The sequence below is a fragment of the Lichenostomus cassidix genome, chromosome 3, assembly GCF_008360975.1.
Source record: "Lichenostomus cassidix isolate B80296 chromosome 3, HeHo_3.0, whole genome shotgun sequence".
In the NCBI taxonomy this organism is placed as follows: Eukaryota; Metazoa; Chordata; class Aves; order Passeriformes; family Meliphagidae; genus Lichenostomus; species Lichenostomus cassidix.
In genome coordinates this window covers 24,597,208-24,617,303 of record NC_139483.1, presented here as the reverse complement: position 1 = coordinate 24,617,303, position 20,096 = coordinate 24,597,208, and the positions used below count along the sequence as shown (strand labels likewise).

The following is a 20,096-nucleotide window of genomic DNA, read 5'->3' as shown; positions in this document are numbered from 1 at the left end:
CTTTTTCCTCTATGTAAACACCAGAACTTGTGAATGAAAACAAATCCTCTGGCATAGCTCTAGTATAACTTACCTTTCTGTGCAAATATTCTTTCACTACTGAGAAGACTATATTAGATTTGTGAGAAACACATTGTAGTTCTCATTGCATTATCCTTTGCTTTGTTGTAGCCACCCCAGTGGATTGGAGCTGGATGACAACTAAGGTATCCCTTCTTTTCCCAGGTGTGGGCACTCCCCCGTGTACCGCTGCCGGGAGATGTCGGGCCGGGCGCTGGTTCCCTTCGTTATGGTGCATGAAGTGCCACACACAGTGCTGGCCCTGCTGCAGGGGCTCCCAGAGCCTGCCACTCACTGCATGCGACAGAACAGTGTCCATGGAACCCTGCTGCAAGTAAGCTTTCGAGGCTTGTTATGCATTGTTTTGTTTTGTTTTGTTTTGTGGGATTTTTGGTTTTGCTTTTTTTACTGTAGGGTTTTTTTAAAAAATTTTTTTGGTCATACTTGACAAGCAGATAACACACAATGAGTTGTGCGTAACATTCACACATTGTCAAAACATATATGAAGACTGCTTTTGAGTTGATTCTGTCAGATGATAAATGTGAAATGCACATTTCAGTTGTCATTGAAGGCAGTAAGTACTAAGTATTAACATTTACATTTCATATAATGTTTCATCTCCAGAGATTAAAGTGCTTTAAGTGCAAATACCCCTATCTGAATGTATTTACAGAGAGATCTGTATGACTTGCCCAAATGACTGAGCAAATCAGAGGCAAAGCTGAATTCCATGCACCACCAGCAGGGTATATATATATTCAGACTTGCTGCTTACCCACGTAATTATTTATTACTTCACTTGCTTTTCCTGCTATACCACCAGCTTCCTGTCAGTTTGCTGTACAAGTTGTGGTAAACTTTATACTCATGTCTTCTGGAAACATTCTGGAGAACAGCTCACTTAACAGAAATGTCTTCATTTCCCATATATCATTTCCCTGGTTTATGGCAGTCAGTTCACTGTGTTTTGTTTTTAAGCTATCATGGTAATAAGTTACTGATTTTTATTGCTGGTTTTTCCCAAGCAAACCTCCAACAAAGCCATATTGTACACGATCAGCTCTGTTGGTCTGTCTTAGCTGGCAAGCTTTCTAGGTACACATTCCCACTGTAAGCTGTGTGCTGGGGTGTGTATGGTTGTTTTGATTTGGGTTTTTAATTGTATCTTTTCCAGCATATTATTTCCCTTTAAAATCAGGACTTTGAGGAAATTTAGGAAATTACTGAAGTCCCTCTAGAGCTGTTAATGTGAACTTTACCTGTAAAGGGTTTCAAGCAGTTGAATCTGGCTTTGGATGATGATTGGTAACAGTGGAAGTTTTTTCAGGTTGTGGGATTGATTGGCTCCTACTCTGAAAAGCAGTCCATGCACCTGATAACATGCAGGTGCTTGGACCTCTGAGCTGCTGTGACTGTGTGGGAAGGTGGTGATTACCAGTGTAAAATTACCTGTGCAGCCCTGCTGTGGCACAGCTCCTGAAGTGTTAAGGAAGAGAGAGTTATTCCAACAGTGAGAATGAAGTGCTTTCTCAGTCAAAAATGTTTTAACCCTAGTCACGAGGGTATGGACTGGCAATACTGTATAGAGCTATTGCCTTTTTTTCAGTGAACTGGAAAAAAACAAATAATAATGGAGGGTGGATATGAAAGAGCCCAAAGGATCATCTAGTTTTTAATCTAGTATTGCTAACATGATCTTATGCATAGATGTATAGGAAGTTTTCCATACCTGTGAGGTGGGAGATAATCCCAGGCTTTAACCTGATTTTTCATCAGTTTTGAGCAGCTGCTAGGAGCCACTACTGCAATTTGTTCTGCACCAGGAGAGACCAGTGCTGTGACAGAATGATATTCTTCCAAAAAATACCAGTTGTACCGTAACAGTTCAGTGGTTTGGTTTCTCACGTTTGTCTTGGGCTTTGCTTTCATTGCTTATGACTCTGGGGTGCTCAAAATCTTTATTAATTGAATTTAATTTAGTGTATGCCTGACATGTATGGCAACTATCTGTTGCTAGTTTAAAATAACAAAACATTGAGGAGAAATACTGTAAGGTGGTAAAGATGTGCAATAAATGGAGGCAAGGCAGTGGTGTTTGTTGTAGCTCTAAAACACCAATGCCAGATAGTTCAACCTGTAGTTAGCTTACCTCCTGTAAGCCGTACAAAGAGGAAAGTATTGTGACTTCTTTGGGATTGCTGAATGCAATGGTTTCAGTTTTCTTTTTGTCAGTGTTAATTGGGACTTGCAAATCTGCTGGTAAGACTCATTGAACTATAGAATATTATGTTATGGGGACTGTTGGTCAAAGCACTGTTTCTCAGAAGGCTTACTTGAAGAGATGGTGATCTGGCAGTGTTCAAAACTGTTTGCACTTCTTTTCCATGACACGGTGGAGGATTTATCATCCTGCTTGATATAAAACCAAAACAAAAATCCCTACTTAAAAGAAAAAGTCTGAACAAAGCGCAATAAAATACAGATTTTTCCAGCAATATAAGGCCAATATCTTATGAAAATGGAATTTAGTAATTTCATTTGTTCAGTCACATGCAAAGCTACTAAGTTCATTGCCCAAGTTTTTTATTTCAGTGTTCATACACTGTCAAGTTCTGCAAAGGAAAGCTGGAATTATTCAAAATTAAAACTTGTGTCAGTGCCAGATGTAGTGAATCTTGAAGGTATCTTCCAGTTATGTTTCAGAGTTATGCAATCAGTTCATCTGTTGCAAGCCAAATGTTAATTTATAGAAAGATCAGTCTAAAACAGTTCAACATGGAATGCTTGTCCAGACATGGCTTGGTTTTCAAAATGCTGAGATTGCCAAGAAGTGTTTTTTTTTGACAGTGGATGCAGATGTGTTGTGTTTAACTTCAGACCTCTGCATTATGTGAAAACATGTTTGGTTTTTTTTCTCCCCAGTGTGATAACTGTGGTTCAGTTCACATAGGAATATGAATGTCCAAGAGGATGAAATAATGTTAAGCTTTACAGGTTTTACAGAATAATTATTTTCAAGAATTATCTAAGAGGGGTGCTGCTGTTCTGTAACACTTGGGGAGCTGATGATATTCTTCAAGAAGCAGTTCTGCATCATGAGCAAATGTACTGACTTGAATAAGACAACAAAAAAATCTTTTCTATGCTTAGTGTTTCCTTTATGAGTGCAATTTCTGCTTTGCTCCATTATCCAAACTGGCATGGGTTGGAGGAAGGAAATCAAGTTTCTAATTCACAAGAAGATGCAGCAATTTTGTACTAGTTTTCTTGAAAAATGAAAAATTTCTGGCTTGTTTTGCTCTAAGATCTAGGTTTTTAAGCTGATCAGCTGAAAGGAAGAGCTCGTGCAGAGCTTTATGTAGGGACTTAGGGAAGAGTATCAAAATTTATAATGGGGGAAGCCTTTATGTTTGTGAATCTTTCTGTCTTTCGGCAGTTGCCACTGGTTGCACACTGGTCTGCTCTTCAGTCCTTCCCTGTAGGCTTCCAGCTGGCTCATCATCCCAAGCAAAGTTCTGAGCATTCCAGTTCTGTCACAGAGAGGTCAACCCCCATCTTCTCATCTTCCCTACCTGTCCCTCCTAAAGAGCCTGTATCTCTCCATTGCATTACCTCACACATGTCAGCTATTGTATCTCATCTCCATGATCCCACTAAGATCACAGACTGCATCTGCACACAGACCTTTTAATTCCTCTAATTCTTTAAAACTCTTCCTTTGACTGCTTTGAAGTGAAGAAAAGTTAGAGGAATCCTATCATGATTTGTCCAGAAAACAAGGCAGCACCTTTAATTAATCTGGTTGTAGATTATTTATGATTAAAAAACCCTCCCAAACGCATAAACTTTCAGACTGGTTTGCCAAGGAAAGCAGATGTCAGACTTCAGCTTTTGTTTTTATCTTGTGAAAATCAGTTAATGATTGATGCTGGATTTCAAAGGCTGTGTGATGTTCATAGATCAAGAATCCAGTTGTTTTTAGTACAGTGGAATAGCAATAACTATGACTTGAGCTTTCAGTCACAGTTCTGCACTCAGTTTCAAGAAATCTTTTTCACATTTGTATACTGGAAAAATCTGTAACTCTAATGAGAGTGTATATACCCTTACATGCTGTTCATATCAAGAGCAATCCATTGGGCAGCTGCCATTAATCATGAGCAGACGTAATTACTGTTGAGGTTTATTTGTTTTTCAAATGAATGAATCTGCACATCAATTGACTCATTATCTTGTTTTATCGATTTGATCTTCTTCACATTCACTTTGGCAAGCCTACAGTTACGTATTTTCAGAACGCAGGGGATTAGGTCAATGAAAGTTATTAAAAGAGACATTGTGTTTTCATTAACTTGTCTGTGCCTTGTTCTGAAATGTTGAAGGTGCTGCCTTACTTTCTGGAGGTCTTGTGTGGATTTATAACTACATGCTGACAGTGTCAAGCTTGAGACTGGGATACGAACCAGTACAGAAAAGTTTGTTTCTCTTATTTGTCTTTTCTATTTGAAGAGCTTTTTGCATTCCCTTTGACATACTTTGAGCATGGATTAGGAGGAAGGAGAATTCAGTGACTTCTTCCTCATCATTTGCTGCTTATATGTGGAGGGAGCTACATGACTTTAAGTGTGCCTCCATTTGCTGCCTCCACCAGGAGATGGTTTGCATAGTCCAAGATTAGGTTTTTAATGTAAGTTCCTAGCTGCACATATCACTAAAGAACAGTTTCTGTCTGGAATCTTATTTGTTCATGTTGAGTATTTACTTTTTTTGGTGGTGCTTTATACAAACAATCAAACAACTACAAAGAATAAAATAAAATAAAAGTCCTCTGCTGGTCTGTCATGTTCTTGCAGGTGGATCCTTTCTGTTGTGACTGGTTTAGGTCACTGCTGTAACCCAAAAGTCACAGAAACTCTGCTTGCTCTGCTGTGGTCCATAGGAAAATGTCTCTCTATCCCCCATCTTCTCATCTGAGGCCTGGCTGGTAGTTTCTCTTCGTCTCACTGCTGTCGTCCCACTTATTACTGTTACTTTGTCACTCCTACTGATTTATCCTGCGATTTGTTCCCTGAGCATATGCCAATGTTTTGCATTGCAAGAGAAAAACTATTTCTTCTCTCTGGGGGTCTGTTCTTAAAGACATACAAACTATAACTGGCAGATGAAATGGACAATTTGTTATGCTTTGGTTCAGGGTAAAACTTCATGAAGACAAAAATGGAAATTCACTTATTTAATGTTGTTTTGAGTGTCATCAATCAGCAGTCATTTGCTCTTCAGAAATTGCGGCACTTAATATTCAACCTTTCTCCACACTGAATTTTTACCCACAAAATTCTGTAGTTTCAGTTAGCTAAATGGGTGTTAGAGCAGTGGGCTTGTTCAAAGAAGTGTGTGTTTGTGCATGTGGGATTGTTTTTTCTTTGTTTGTTTTTTGTGATCACTAATTCAAACAGTTCTGTTTGGCATATGAGTGCAAAGTCTCATGCAAGGAACTTGGTTTTGTGATTTTGAACCTTTTTTGTTTAGTTTTTGAAACAAGCAGCACTGTTGCATCGCAAATCTGAAGGACTGAGTCACACTGACTCAGTTGCATGTGACAGAAATCAGACTTATAGGAGATATTTCGCTTAATAACTCTTGACATTATTTAACATTCATTTTAAAGATTAAACTTCTTACTGACTTCCACAGGACAAGAAATTGGCAGTTACTTTTCAGGGAATAAGACCATCTTATAGAACTAGACACATCTTTCTGAAAATACTTCAAATTGAAATAACCTAGAGCCCTTGTATTAAAAAATAATAATATGATTAAAATACTTGCATGGATGTATGGTGGATTTTTCTGTTCAGGGCTTTTATCATAGAATTATAGAGTTGTTTGGGTTGGAAGGGACCTTAAAGATTGGCTGGTTCCAACTCCTCTGCCACGGCCAGGGACACCTTCTCCTACAGCAGGTTGCTCAGAGCTCCATCCAGTCTGGCCTTGAATACTGTCAAAGTCATGTACTTCTGGTTTTCTTCTTTGTGGAATTTATTGAATACATCAGCGTTTGCACAATGGTAGAACTTTAAATTATCTATATAAACTCTTTGGGTGTGCTGATTTGCTGATTTTTTAAAATCTTAATAGCTGGAAGAAGTGATTTAAAGAAGAAAGAATTAATTTAAAGGATGATTGGAGACTTCATTAGAGCAGCAAGAAAATCAGGACAAGAACATAACTTCATAACAGCCATACTGGTCATGTAAAGATTTGTCTGAGTCAGTGTGCTCCCTCCAGCAAGGACTGATAGCACAAGCCTGGGAAAAAGAGTAAGGCAGACAAAGCAGCTGGAGAAACATCTGCATGTGCTGTCTTAGCTTCCAGCACTTTTGAGCCAGAAATGTATGGATATGGCTATGTGGAAGATAAAAATTAAGTACATGTTTGTACTAATGAGAAGCAGCAATTCATGATGAAAACATCAATATGTGAGGTAGTTTAATTATCTGGCAGAGTAGTATTAAGACAGGTTGTTGTTGATAAAGTAATGAAAATAGAGGCTGCCTAATAAAGGCAGATGCCTCTTTCCTTCCTTTCAGAGGAGGAGGATTTTAGCTGAAATGGCTCCAAAGGAAGGTCAAGCTTTAGGTATTTGAGATTGCAATCACTCTCGTGTTTTATGAGTTTAATACTTGAACATTTACTCAGAGGACTAAAGCAGTTTAAGTAATTTGAAAATAAAGCAGGGAAGAATGATGTGTGAAGGAGAACTTGCAACCAGTCACTGGACCTTCCTTTTGTTGGACTGAATAGGTAATAAAACCCCACAAACTCCAGTGACTAGGGTGTGAGAATATGAAGAGATAAATTAGTCAAGTACATTTTGAAGTTCATTCTTGGTTGCTGGTCCTTGTTGCTGGGTAAAAGAGAGAGGTATACTATTCATTAGTTTGAATAAAATATAGTTATTGTGAATTAGAAGGAGTGTTGTCAGTCACTGTATTTTTTTCTTGTTTTGTTTTTAAGATAGAGAACAGAGTCTGAGAGAATGAACGGGGAAGTCGTGTATTGTTTACTTGGCTTTATTCAGTAGCATAGAAACATTGGCTATAGTGAATTACATTTTATTTGTCTTGGCAGTAAAAAACTTCAAGTGTAGCAGTTCAATGTTGGCTTATAAAAACTCAATATAGTAAACAAATCTTACATTATCTACTGATCAAAGAAATAAACCTGCTAAAATTAAATGTTTTCCAGTGAAACTTCCTTTCAGCTGTTTATTTTCTAAGCTCAGATTTTAGTGTTCAAGATAAGCCTTACTTTTAAGATTAATGCAAACAGAAAAGATAGATTGATGTCAAGTTGGAAACATTCACTTATATGTAGCTGGCAAGAAGAGAACAGTTGTCTCATTTCTTGGTGCTGTAAATTTGTACTGACTGTTACATAGGGGTACACTGATACAGGGAGGCAGTAAGCATTTGAGAATGAGATTTATATCTAAGAATGCAACAGAAATGCAACTGAGTTCCAGGAATAGGAGGAGGCCATCTCTGAAAGAGAGTCATTGATGAGATTCTGCCAGAGGTTTTCCTTCAGCTGTTTTTTTTAATTAAAAAAAAAAAAACAAACCAAGAGAAAGACACTTAATATGGCTGATTGACTGGGCAGGCCTGCTAGCTGTACATTGCTTTGGAGTTGCTTTAACTGTAATTAGTAGTGCTCCAAAATATTGTCTCTCACTTCCTAAGGCATGTCACTGGTTTTCAAAAGGCTACAGATGTACACAACTCTTACAACTCTACTAGGTCTTTTCAGTTTCTGCCATGATTATTGCGTTCCTTCCTACAGCAACTAAGGATATGCAAAGATGCTGTTGTAAACCTTGCAGGGTCACATCTTTCTAGTTAAAAAAAAAAAAAAAGCATGTTTTTTGTACAGAAAGAGCAACCTTCATCAGTTAGTGAAAACAAGGCACTGCTGTTTTTAATTGAGAGGTAGCTATAATAATGATTACTCTGGGTTGTGCCAGGGAGAGCATGCAATTGCTTCTTCTGTACAGGGAGAGGGGTGACTTGATGGATGCACTGCCTCCCTCTCTCTCATACCCCAGATTTTGACACTTGTTACTCTGGTTATGGTAAGCAGTTGCTTTGCAAATGTTTTAGCCTTCCTGTTCTAGTACACCTAGTTCCATTCCTTTATGAATAAAAGCTCCTGCAGCCCTACTAGCAGAGATTTTGGGTACCTATGTGTGCAGCCATCTGAAGTACCCTGACTGGTGTTCAGTTACAGCCATAAAGCATCATTAGTGTTCACCTGGCATCTCTAGCTGTGTTCATGGATGATTGTGCAGTGATTGAAAACACTGTCTATGAATGTAGTTATATAAAACAACTCTGATTAGATGTTAACAAAGAGAAATCCTCCTTAGAGGTACAGTTTTCACAGTGGATACATTTTGTCTTTAAATTATGGAGATGTGAGAAACAAATAACTGTCAGCATAGTGTTTTACTTCTCATTACTTAAGTCTTCCTAAAGAGAGTTGAATTATTCTAGGCACTGCCTGAATAACTTGATTTAGACCTCCCAGAACAACAGTTGAACTGTTATGAAGTCTGAATTTTTAAGTGTTCAATTTTGTGCATACTTCTTGCACCTGTTTTGTATTATGAATCTATAAGTATCCCTCATGATTAGTCAGGAAAGCAATCCTATCACTCTGTCACAGGCAGAGGATGTTTTTACAGTTGGGAAGGGAAAAGTTGAAACTTATAAAGCATACTGAAGGTATAATATTCTCCTAACTGATACAGTGGATTAATTTAGTACTCCATGGAGTTCATTTTTCATCTCCAAAAACATATTTTCCATCCCACATGTACAGGGGTATTTTTTCCCTTCCTTTTGATCTAGGAACCATGTCTTTAAAACTTTCAGAGCCAAAAGAAGGATAATTCAGAATACACATTTTGGATATACTTTTAAAAATACCCATCCATGATAAGTTCTGACTGCTTGAGGATTTATGAAAAATACTTATGTACAGTGAGACCTTTTTACTATGCTCTGTGTTTTCAGAAGTTCAGGCTATAGTGAGAAATCGGGGAAGGTGCCTTCTGTGGTCTTTAGGAGCTTTCTCAGCCTGTTTACAAAAGAAAATAATCCTCCATGAAATGAAGAGAAAGGTGGAAAAATGGGCTTTTAAAAGAATGCTGGGTGGGAGAACTGAATGAAGAGGAATGAATGGCTTTAAGTGGGTAACTACTCAGTAAAGACTTAGCAATGTTGAAGGCCAGGATGCAAGAATCTCTAATAGTGGAACAAAACAATTGAAGAAAGGAGGATAAACCTGGAAATCTAAGAAAATTTGTTCTTGTGATTTTGTTCCTCCAGTGCTGTTTATCCATAGGCTAAAAAAGAGTGGTAAATTTATATCCAGGCTTACGAAGGGTTGTACAGAAATTTGACAGACATTAAGAAACTATGTGGGACAGAAAGTTTATTTGGGTGCACAGTTAACAAGGAGAAGCTGTGTTATGGTTGTATCTAGTGGTGGAGAGTTTATTTGGAGGAACAGGAGTGGTGCCTTTCTGTAAGGGTCAGTCTGCACGTTTTGCTTTTAGGTCAGGGAATACGGAGAGCAAAGCTCTACGGAAGCACAGTTAGTTTTCCACTGTCTAGTACAAGATGCTCCCAGTTCTGGGGCATTGCTGCTAAAACCTTCACCTAAAAGCCAGTGACAGTAAACTGGGAGGGCCTATCGACTCCCTCTAGGGCAGAGAGGCCCTGCAGAGAGACCTGAACAAATTAGAGAGATAGGCATGAGATGTATGAAGTTGAACAATGACAAGTGCTGGATTCTGCACTTGGGACAGGACAACCCTGGTTGTGTGTATAGGCTGGGGAATGAGAAGCTGCAGAACAGCTCCATGGAAAGGGACCTGGGGCTCCTGGTTGATGGCAAGTTGAACATGAGTCAGCAGTGCCCTGGCAGCCAGGAGGGCCAAGCATGTCCTAGGGAGCATCAGGCAAGCATGGCCAGCCAGACAAGGCAGGCGATTGTCCTGCTCTGCTCTGCACTGCACTGGGGCAGCCTCACTGAATATTGTGTGCAGTTCTGGGTGACACAATATAAGAAAGATATGGAACTATCAGGGAGTGTCCAGAGGAGATCCTTGAGGATGATGCCTTGAGGAGCAGCTGTAGGAGAAGTGGCTGAGGTCACTTGGTCTGTTCAGCCTGGAGAAGGGGAGACTGAGGGGAGATCACATTGTAGTCTGTAACTTCCTTGTGAGAGCAAGAGGAAGGGAAGGTACTAATGTCTTTACTCTTGTGACTGGTGACAGGAATCAAGGAAACAGCATGAGGTTGAGCTGGGAGAGGTTTAGGTTGGATATCAGGAAAAATGGCAGAGAGTATGGTTGGGCACTGGGACAGGCTAAGGTTCCCCAGGGAAGGGGTCACAGCACCAAGTCTGACAGAGTTCAGGAAGCTTTTGGACAACACTCTCAAGCACATAGTGTGACTCTTGGGGATGATCCTGTGCAGGGCTAGAAGTGATAATAATGTGGATTCTAAGTTGGGTGATGAAAAATGTGACTTTAAGTGGAGTTGCAGGCAGCTCTTGGATTTGAAGTACCCTGCAGAGCCTTCCTCTGGTGCTGGAAACAGCCTAGGTGTGGTCTAACTGTAGAAGAGAGCAAGGGGAGATGCTGAGAGGGTGAGGGGTGCTTCTCAATGTATCACCTGTGAAGATCCCTCCTGTGAAGGTCCCTCCTTTTCTCTACTTCATAAAAGGTGCCACTTGTCTTTGGATCATCAGAGTCTCCTTGATGTTTGGGAGTGTGGAAACCTCCCCCACAGCTTGAAGCAATCAAAGAATTCATAAGGCTTATGAAGGAATGATAAGCAGCAGGTGCTTCTATTCTGCCCTCCCTAATTCCTTCTCAGGCTTGTGCCTCTGTTGGCTCTCCCCTGTTTGCCCTGGCAACCCTAATTGTCAACTGCCTCCCACCAGCTCTTGTTTCAGGTGTTATCTCCTTTATATCTCTGTTCTGGACTTCATCCTCTCCTACAGACTAGCTGCTGTCCTGGTATTTTGTTGCTTATTTCACTGGAGTAATTACCATGCTGTCAGAAATGCAAGCCAAATGTATCTGTATATTGATTTTATTCAGAAGTGTAAACTTCAGATTCAGTTATCTTCACATCTGCAATGAATGTCTCAACTCTATTTGGCAGGTAACATCTCCAGATTGTAATTGTTCATTCTGGCCCCTTTTTATTGTGAAAAATAAGTTTACAGTTATTAGTTTTCTTTTCCCAAATATACATAGGTATTTTCAAAGCTGCAAAAAGGTCTTTGTGTCTGAAGTGTGTATTGGGAAAACTTTAAACCTTGAAAGTCTGATTAGTCCTTTTTTGGTGCAAATGCATCAACAGTATTAAACCTTCCTTTTTTCTTTGAGAAATCATTTATGAATTCTACACTAAAACATTTGACACAAATGGAAGATACTGAGCATTTGCAATTCATACAGAGTTTGACTTGACTGTGGCTGAATTTTCTTAGCACCTTTTCTTCCTTTCAGCAGTCCAAATGCATGCATTTCTTTAGCTTTATAATATTCAATTTATATTGTTAAAAGAAAAAAAACGAACCTGTTTGAGGGTGTAAAAGCCAACTTCTCTTGTTCCCCACAAAACACCTTGATGGCAAACAAAATGCTTGTTATGTGCTCATCTCACACTTGTAAGTTGCAAGAAATCTTTCATTTATTTTTCCAGGTTTCTGACTATCTTATTTGATTGGTGAAACACACACTGCTGGCAAGTAGAACAGGAAATGTAAAGAGTGCAATGTTCACTTTTTTTCCAAAGGAAATATAGACGGAGCTGTGCTTGTGTGCATACTTGATTTTTGTACCTATTGAGTAATTTTGTGCCGTAAGAAGTAACCAGGTAGAGGCTTTGCTCTTTGGAATGAAGTCACTTTTGAACCCAAACCAACTCAAGACAAAGAAGGTTTAAATCATATTGTCAGTGTGGTGTGAAACATGCTATGTGCTTTGTACTTTTTAGGTTGTTACGTTAATACAAAAGTAAGATCAGCATGAAAATATGTGTGTGCTATGGTGATTCTGCTGTCTTCCCATCTAATGAATACTACCCTCTTCTAAAAAATGCCTCAGGAAGATGTAGAAATGGACACAGTAACATTAAAAGACTTCACATATACATCCCCTTGCCAAATTTTTATTAGACTTTGTTATTTCCCCATGTAACATTTAATAAAAAACATATGCTATGTGTGTGTATCTTGTCTTGCAGCATAGAACTGCAGTCCACGGAAAGTCCTGAAGCATTTCAAAAGGAAGGGACTAGGTGAAATCACCTTTGGGTGCAACTTTCTTATGGGAACTTTGTTGAGCACATAGGAATTCATACTACCTCCATGGTAGTACTAATATTAAAAGTGACCATAAATAGACTGTAGTGCATCAAGGGCTCCCAGCAATAGAAATACCTTTTTAAAAATGTGCTGGTTTGAGACAATAATTTGTATTTCTGAATTATCATATTATTAGCTATTATTTCAAAATCAATCAAAATAAGTTTGTAGATATTAGGTAGGAACTGAGGAAGGAAAACTGTTCTGACTGTAGTTATTTCTTGTGGATTATTGTACAATAATTAGAAACATTTAAAAATTATATTGCAGCATCAAGCATCCTCAGTTGTTGGAAGTGAAAAAAACTCATGAAAGCCACGATGAGTGTTTTATGTTTAGTTAGTTTTGAAATATACACAGTATGGCCTCTTGATACTCAGTGATCACTGGGGAGGAAAAAAAGTGCTATCTTTGAAACATCACGCTGTCTTTAGCAATAAAAGGAGAATATTGTTTTCCCTAAAAAAATAGGAACTGTTGGTAAAAGTGGCAGAGACACAGTAAAAAAGAAGGAAATACACCTATGTATGCATAAAGTAATATAGCTCTTAGAGTTGTTCCATTTTCATAATTTTTCATTTTTCTGAGAAGCACTATTGTGTTATATAGAGAAGAGAAAAATTTCTTTAATGTCTTTTAGACAGATACATGGAATGTATAGCATTTCCATTTAAATCCAATTTGACATAAGAGTTAATAGTTCTAGTGACATTTAAAGCTATTTCCAGTCTTGTATAATGTGGTACTTTGTGACCAGTTGAAGTTAATTTCCTGTAAAGTTGAATTTGTGAAGTTCTGTGATCACATGGTCCAAATAAATGATCTCATCCTAAATATTTCCTAAGTCAAGTTGCAAATGTTCTTAGACTTATCATGTCCAGCTTTCAAATTATTACAGCAGTAATTTCTTGGATTTTTTTACTCTCAGAGTGCAGTAGGCTATCAGATTTCCTCAGAGAGGGAGATGTTTGTATCCACACAGCCTTTAACACTTTTTTCCATCAACTCTTTGACTGGTTGAGTCTTGCTAAAAGTTTTCCATCAGCCTTTTCGTTTCAGAGGAATTAATGTTCCATCTGAGTGTTATCTTTTAATTTGGTTTTATTTCAGTGATATTTATAAAGATTGGATAGGACAACAGGAAGAAAGGCTTAGAAGTTGGGAGTCAGTTGTATATTTTTCCATTCAGTCAGTACATGAATGAGGCTTATAATGGGGTTATCTACATAAAGAGTCCCTGGGGTTTTACACAGACAACTTTGTTGACTAGAATTACAGCACCATGATTAGCCACAAAAATCCTCCAACAGTTGCAGTGTTGCAATTATACAAGCATAAAGCACTTTGGAGGTGTCCCTGGATGATGCCATTCAGTTTTGATGCTGTGAGCAGGAGGTGTTGTCACAGAACTGGATTAGACAATTAATTTGGGTATTTTTCTTTAATTAGCCTGTTTTCCTGTGAATTAAATAGGCTATTTTGGGTGACAAGTACTGTATTTCTACAGTTTGTACAGTAACTAAAACAGAGGTGATTAAATTTGAGGAATTCTTTCAATTCTTTCTCAGTTTACAATACTAAACATTCATACTCTACTGTAGCTAAACATTCATAACTACAGTGTTGCACACAATACTGTCTGTAGGGCATCTCTTCACTTGTTTATGCAGTGAAAACTGTCATGTCGCCAATAAGTATTTTATTTTTACCTTTTAACTTATTTAACAAAAAGCTTTGTTATCTGTAACTAGGAGAGAGCTCATCCTCCTCAACATGAAGTAAATAAACTAATAAATAGGTGGACTTCCCTTTTGCAGCTGGCTGATAATTTTTAATGTATTGTAAGGCCAACAATGCTGATCACGTGTACAGAAAAGGCATGACAGTATTTGGAGAGGGAAAGAGGGAACTTGGTTTCGGATAAAGTTATGCTGTTTTTCCAAGTGCAGTTAAACTGTGGAATTTTAGTAGACTCCTAGACTTCCTCTGTGGATTCCCTAATTTCTGACATGTTCTTGCTAGTTCATTTTGTTGTCTTTTTTTCCCAAATTGAAATATTTGTAGTTTGAGTTTATTAGAGGCAGTCATTCTTCATGTTGTTATATGTGCTTTATTGTGGTTTTAGTACTATAGTAAATTTTACTACTAAGAAACCAAAAAATATGCAACTTTATGGGATGATTCTTCAGCATAAATCCATCAATCCCTGGCATAATCTGTTGATGACTAATGGATACTTTGTGATCAGGATTTAGGACAGGGTATGGAGCAGACACCTCTAGGACTCTAAAAGATTGTAGCACTGGTAATAGAGATGGATGCCAGATCTGTGTGATGAGGAGCCATTCAGCGTGTGGCACCTTTCTGCTGCTTTATGTCAGAGATTATAAGCAAAGTATTGGAAACACAAGTGAGGGAAGTGGTGCCTTTCACTCCTTTCTGTTCTGCCAGATTCAGACTGTGAAGTGACTTGAAACCACAAGTTCTTCCTGGATTCTGGTCTAGTTTATCTGAAGGTAGTAAAATAAAGTGTTTAATCTGTTAACTAAAGAAACTGTTGATTTTAGTGGGTGATGTTGCAATTGCAGCCACTGGTGAAATACAGAAGTGACAAGACCTGGCCTGTGGAGTGTGGGTGGAGGTGAATGCAAGGACGATCATACTGGTACTGATTGCAAAGGGATAACACAGTGAAGGAGCCATTGAGACACTCTTACCGCTTGTGTTTGGTGTTTATTTGAATGAAAAAGGCTATGAAGTATTCTGATAGTCCCTTCCATCGCTGATGCAGGGTGGTTTTCAGCTGCCTTGAGCATTTGTAGAAATGGGTGCCTGGTGGTTGTTCTCATTGCCAGTTTTGAGGCAATGATGAGCTGATCATCACTAGTCCTCTGGCTACTGGGTGTTGCAGCTGCCACAGGTCACCTGTTGGTCCTCCTGGAGCCATTTCAGTAAAAACAATTAAGATTTAAATATTTGAGTATTATGTAAATAAATCTAAATATTCCATTTTCAATATTAGGTTTCTGCTAACCTAATTCATGTGACTGAAGGGAATGAGGAACTTGCTTTCATTAGAAACCTGGGTAGGATGTTTAAAATTGTCAGACTTCAGCAGGAGGTGGTGTTGAAAAAGTGGTGGGCATGGTAACATCTGCCATTGGCACCAGTGTGTTCAGAAGGCAACCTCTGTGCAGTTCAATAGCCAAAGCTGAGCACAGGGTTAAGCAGTTTTTAAAAACTGTTCTTAAAGACAGTGAGACAGCTGGACTCCTCTGGGATAATAAAATCAAAGGTAAGCATGTGCAAATGTTGGAGAAGGTGGTCTCGAGTAAGGGCAAATGTTGGAAGGACTTGCTTTTCAAAAAAATTTTTTCTGCTGTAAAAACTGTTGCTGTTTACATTCCCTTGTGTCAAAACCACATCAATTGCATGCAAGTGGAAGAGAGAAGGGGGAAAATAACAATAAAGAACATATCTTTCTGATCAGCTTCTAATTTCTCTGAAGAGCCCCAGGAAATGTCATCATTTTATTCAGGACATTGTTACTGGAGAATTCACAAAGGCAGTGTTCATCTGCTGCGGTGCTGCTGATTGTAAAACAAAGTGCATGATCTTACTAGAGCTCAGAAAATGTTTGATAGTTTGGAGTTTGGCACTTGCTGCGATAGCGTAGGATGATTGTTTGTCTGAGGAAAAAATCCACAAGGCGATGAAACATTGTCACTAATTAAAATCAGAAGGAATAGTTGAGCTGTTAGGGGGAGATGTAATCAGCTGACTAGAGAGATTAAACTTCGGGAACAAAAGGCAAATATAATACAGGTAGAATTCCCAATGTTCAAAGCAGAGATGCAAAATTCATTAACGTTGCTCTCTGATTATGCAGTTAGCCTTTTCCTTGCCCTTAAGTTTACCTTGGCTGGGGCACTTGCTGTTAAATGGCACTGTGGAAATTACTGGAAAACATTAACATTAACTTGTTATTGTAAGCTGACATCATACTGAGCCTGATGGGAAGTGAAAATTTATAAATAGCTTGTCCATATGTGTAAGGCAAAAATCTGCTGATCTTCAGCAGTGGCATGATTCATGTATTCGCTGTAGTTTAAACTTCGTGAGTTTTCTGTGTTTCTATGAACTTAATAGTTTCAAAAATTTTAGGAAGATCAGTGGTCCAAAACTGATAGAACTCTGAGGAAATACTGTTGATATTTTCTGCGCAGTTTTGGTGGTACAATCTACATCGTGCTGACATATAGGTAGTCTTCCTTCTGTGTTTTCTGGAGAGCCAGGTACTTCCAAAAAAATGTACTTAAAGCATAATTTTGGCATTTTCTTCTCCCCACATAAATTCTCATGCACATGCCTTTTATCTATGAACTGGAACTTGCAAGATCTGAGTTGTCTGTCTCAGATGCATCTTTGTATATTTCAAGTAAATGACTTCTCTTTTTGTCTGCAATATTTATTCTAAAATCTTTATAATATGGGGGGAGGGGGCATTTTGAGAAACAATATGTGGTTACATAAGTAAAAGCTTTATTTCTGTGTCATTCGTGGAAAAGAAGTGAAAAGATGTGTATTTCAGGGAGCCAGTCCTCTTTCCTCTCAGATGATCTTCCTTGTTGGAAAGTGGCTGTGTTGACATACACGTGTGCTGAACAGTGCTGCTATGTAGAACAATGAGACTGAAAATATGGGAGGGCTGTTTGGTTGAGGATTGTCTTTTTCCTCTCCTCTCGTGTTACAGCTAAGTGGGATCCTCATATAAATTAATTGCTAGATGTTACTGTAATAAAATAAGAAAAAAGAAAATAGAGTTGCATTAAAAACCTTCCTTCCTCCAGTTGTCCTATATACTGCTCTTGTAAAGCTGAACTTGTTATTAATGTTTATGCTTGGAATTCAATTTGACTTATCTGCAAGTTAAACCCACCCATCAGCTGTGCTGTCTAGACATAAAGTTACTTTTATTGCATATTTGAGTTGTATGTTCTCTTTTATAGGGCTAATTTTGACAGAGGAAAGTTCTCCTGAGTTCTGCTTACATTCAGCTGTGTTGCTCTCTGTCAGAGGAGTTTGACATTTGAGTTCTGGGTCTGGGCACCAACATGGATGCTGTGTGATGGATCTGCATAGCTGTAGCCTCCAGTGTCCTCCTTGTTACCTGCATCTAACTGTGAGAATTTTCTTGAAGAGAGAAATATTTGCCCTATTGTTTGCACTCAGAGAGGTGCGGCAATCCCTGCTGGGGAAGAGCAATCAATCTTACATAAGTTCAGCAGGCTTTCAAATGTTGGCTTAGAGTTCAAACAAAAGAGTGCAGTTGGCAATACTGAGTTCCTCAGATGCAAATGGAGCCATTAACAGTGACAAAATGCTTGTAAATAAGCAGCAATGGAAGGAAAGTTGATCCTCGTGCACAGAGACATGTACAGTTGTGGCTGACAATGTATGAGTGGGGAAAAGCGTTCAGAAGTTGTAATATAACCTTGAAAGGCATCAATCACCTCTTTTTCTTTTTTTTTAAATTAACATCGTTATAGCTAGCTGTGCTGGGACTTTTCATGTGTCAAATTATTCCTCAGACTTGAAAAATTCTGAATATTTTTCTTTTGTTTGAGAGAGACCTGTATGTATATTTTTCCTTTGGTAAGTTTAAAATCCTTATTTGAGAGAAGTAAAGAGTTTTCTGGAGCTGCAAGTTTTACTTTACTTTGTGATGTGAATTTAGGAACTAAAAGCATCAAATTGATTTAGCTTACTTCTAATTATTTTCTCAGCTTGTGTGTTAATGCAGACATTCCTGAGGCAAAAGATCACCTCTGCTGAAACCAGCAGAGCTGTGGGGTCAAGTGGCAGTGTACTTCTGAGCACTCTTGATAAACATGTTCTTACTGTCATGTCAGCTTCTTTGTGTCAGTGGGGTAGCTGACAGTATTCCTCCTAATTGTAAATATCCGTCAGTTAACAAGAATGTGTTCCTTGGTCTTTTATTTCTGTTTGTTTCCTTCATGTGGACATGTACAGGAGAACTGTTACAAAGACACATAATGGGAATAAATAATTCCAAATTGTTTTACTGCCACCCCCAAAAAAAGGAAGAGGGAAAAAAAGCTGGGGAGTGTATGTGTGTATATGCTTTGAGGCAGCTGGATTCAGACAATGATTGGTGGATTTTTAGGATAGCAGAGTATAGACTTGGAAGAAGAGACTTCACTGTATCGTTCCTGCTGTTTGCTCTGATCAGAAATACAGGCTGAGGACAGTTCTTAACTGCTTCCAGCAGTCTGGTGTGTTCATTCCTCTGGACTTCCAGGTTTTGGCTGCATGCTGTGGCAAGATAATAGGGATGTTTGCAGAGAGTGGAAATGCCACCAGCTCCACAGTAGCCTCTTTCATCTCTGGTCAGGCTGGCTGGTTAGGAGGATGTGTGTGAGACCCACTCTGATTTGCCTTTGCTTTCTTTGACTGGTCTGGCAGATTTACCTTTTCTTAGCACCAGCTGCTTACTGGGGCTTTTTGTTTGCTCATCAGCCAGTCTGTCCCTAGGTCTTCTGGTTGGGTTTCTCTGCCCAGCACATGTACCTTTACCTGAATAACAGCTTAAAAAGTATCTTAAATCCTAATGGTAAAAAAGTCCTAATAATTATAAAGTCAGACCTCGTATTGGGTTTCTCTATAAATAGGCAAACCGTGTACTTTTAAGAGAAAATTCAGCTGAGTCTTCCAAATAAAATGAATCTGATGTTTCCTGGCAGCAAACTTCTCATTGTTTTGTTTTCTCCTAATAAAAATTGTGAGTCACATAGACAAATTTTAAGCTGCAATTCAGTTTCATCCTGACTTACCTAGGAATAAAAACCTGAAGAAAAACCTAATAAAAATTGCATTGCAACAACTTTGATCTGTGAAATTTCATTCTTTTTGGGCTTGTTTTAGGCAAAAATTGGTTTATCTTAAGTGTGAAGAACACATTTTAATAATGGATGCTTTGTGACATGTGTCAGTGAGAAGAAAGCAACTTTGCTATTTTTCAGCATCTTCTAACTTTCTTTAGTTAAGGCACATTCATAATTTTCAGATTATTCAATAGCTGTGTTATTCTTGCTGAATTATGCAGAGTTAATTAGCATTGTATTTTAATTCATAAATTTAGATGTTTTCAAACCTTATTTTACAACTTCTTAATTCAATCAAAACATGCTTGCCTTCATTTTAATCAAAATTACTTAATTCAAGTATAAACCCAGCTTTATGAATTTTGGGGGATATATTTGGAAGAAGTAATCAAGTGCCATAATTTCTCTTGAATAATAAAGCAAAACTGGGTAATTAGATGATGAAATGTGCTGACAAAACAAAGCTAACATTCTGGAAAAATTGAATTGTGAACTAACTGTTGCTTTAGAGGAAGAAAAAAAAAATTATACAGTTTTCAGAAAATTATTTGCAAAGGGAAATATTTGAACTTCAGACTGAGTTTATTAATCTATACAAAAACAAATTCAAGGAAGCAGTATTCATATGCAGTAATCATATATGACAATCATATAATGTATTCTCTGGCAGAAATAATAACC

At 38.2% G+C, this 20,096-nt stretch overlaps 1 protein-coding gene across 3 annotated transcripts in view; it reads left to right on the top strand.

The window, feature by feature from the left end:
- The window catches only part of THADA (THADA armadillo repeat containing), a 217,139-nt gene that overhangs the window by 127,456 nt on the left and 69,587 nt on the right, over nucleotides 1-20,096 (top strand). For all 3 annotated transcript variants that reach the window (XM_085054961.1, XM_085054962.1, XM_085054963.1), the window contains one exon: nucleotides 226-394. In XM_085054961.1, the coding sequence (XP_084911087.1) occupies nucleotides 226-394 (169 nt within the window). The remainder of the gene's footprint in view (nucleotides 1-225; nucleotides 395-20,096) is intronic.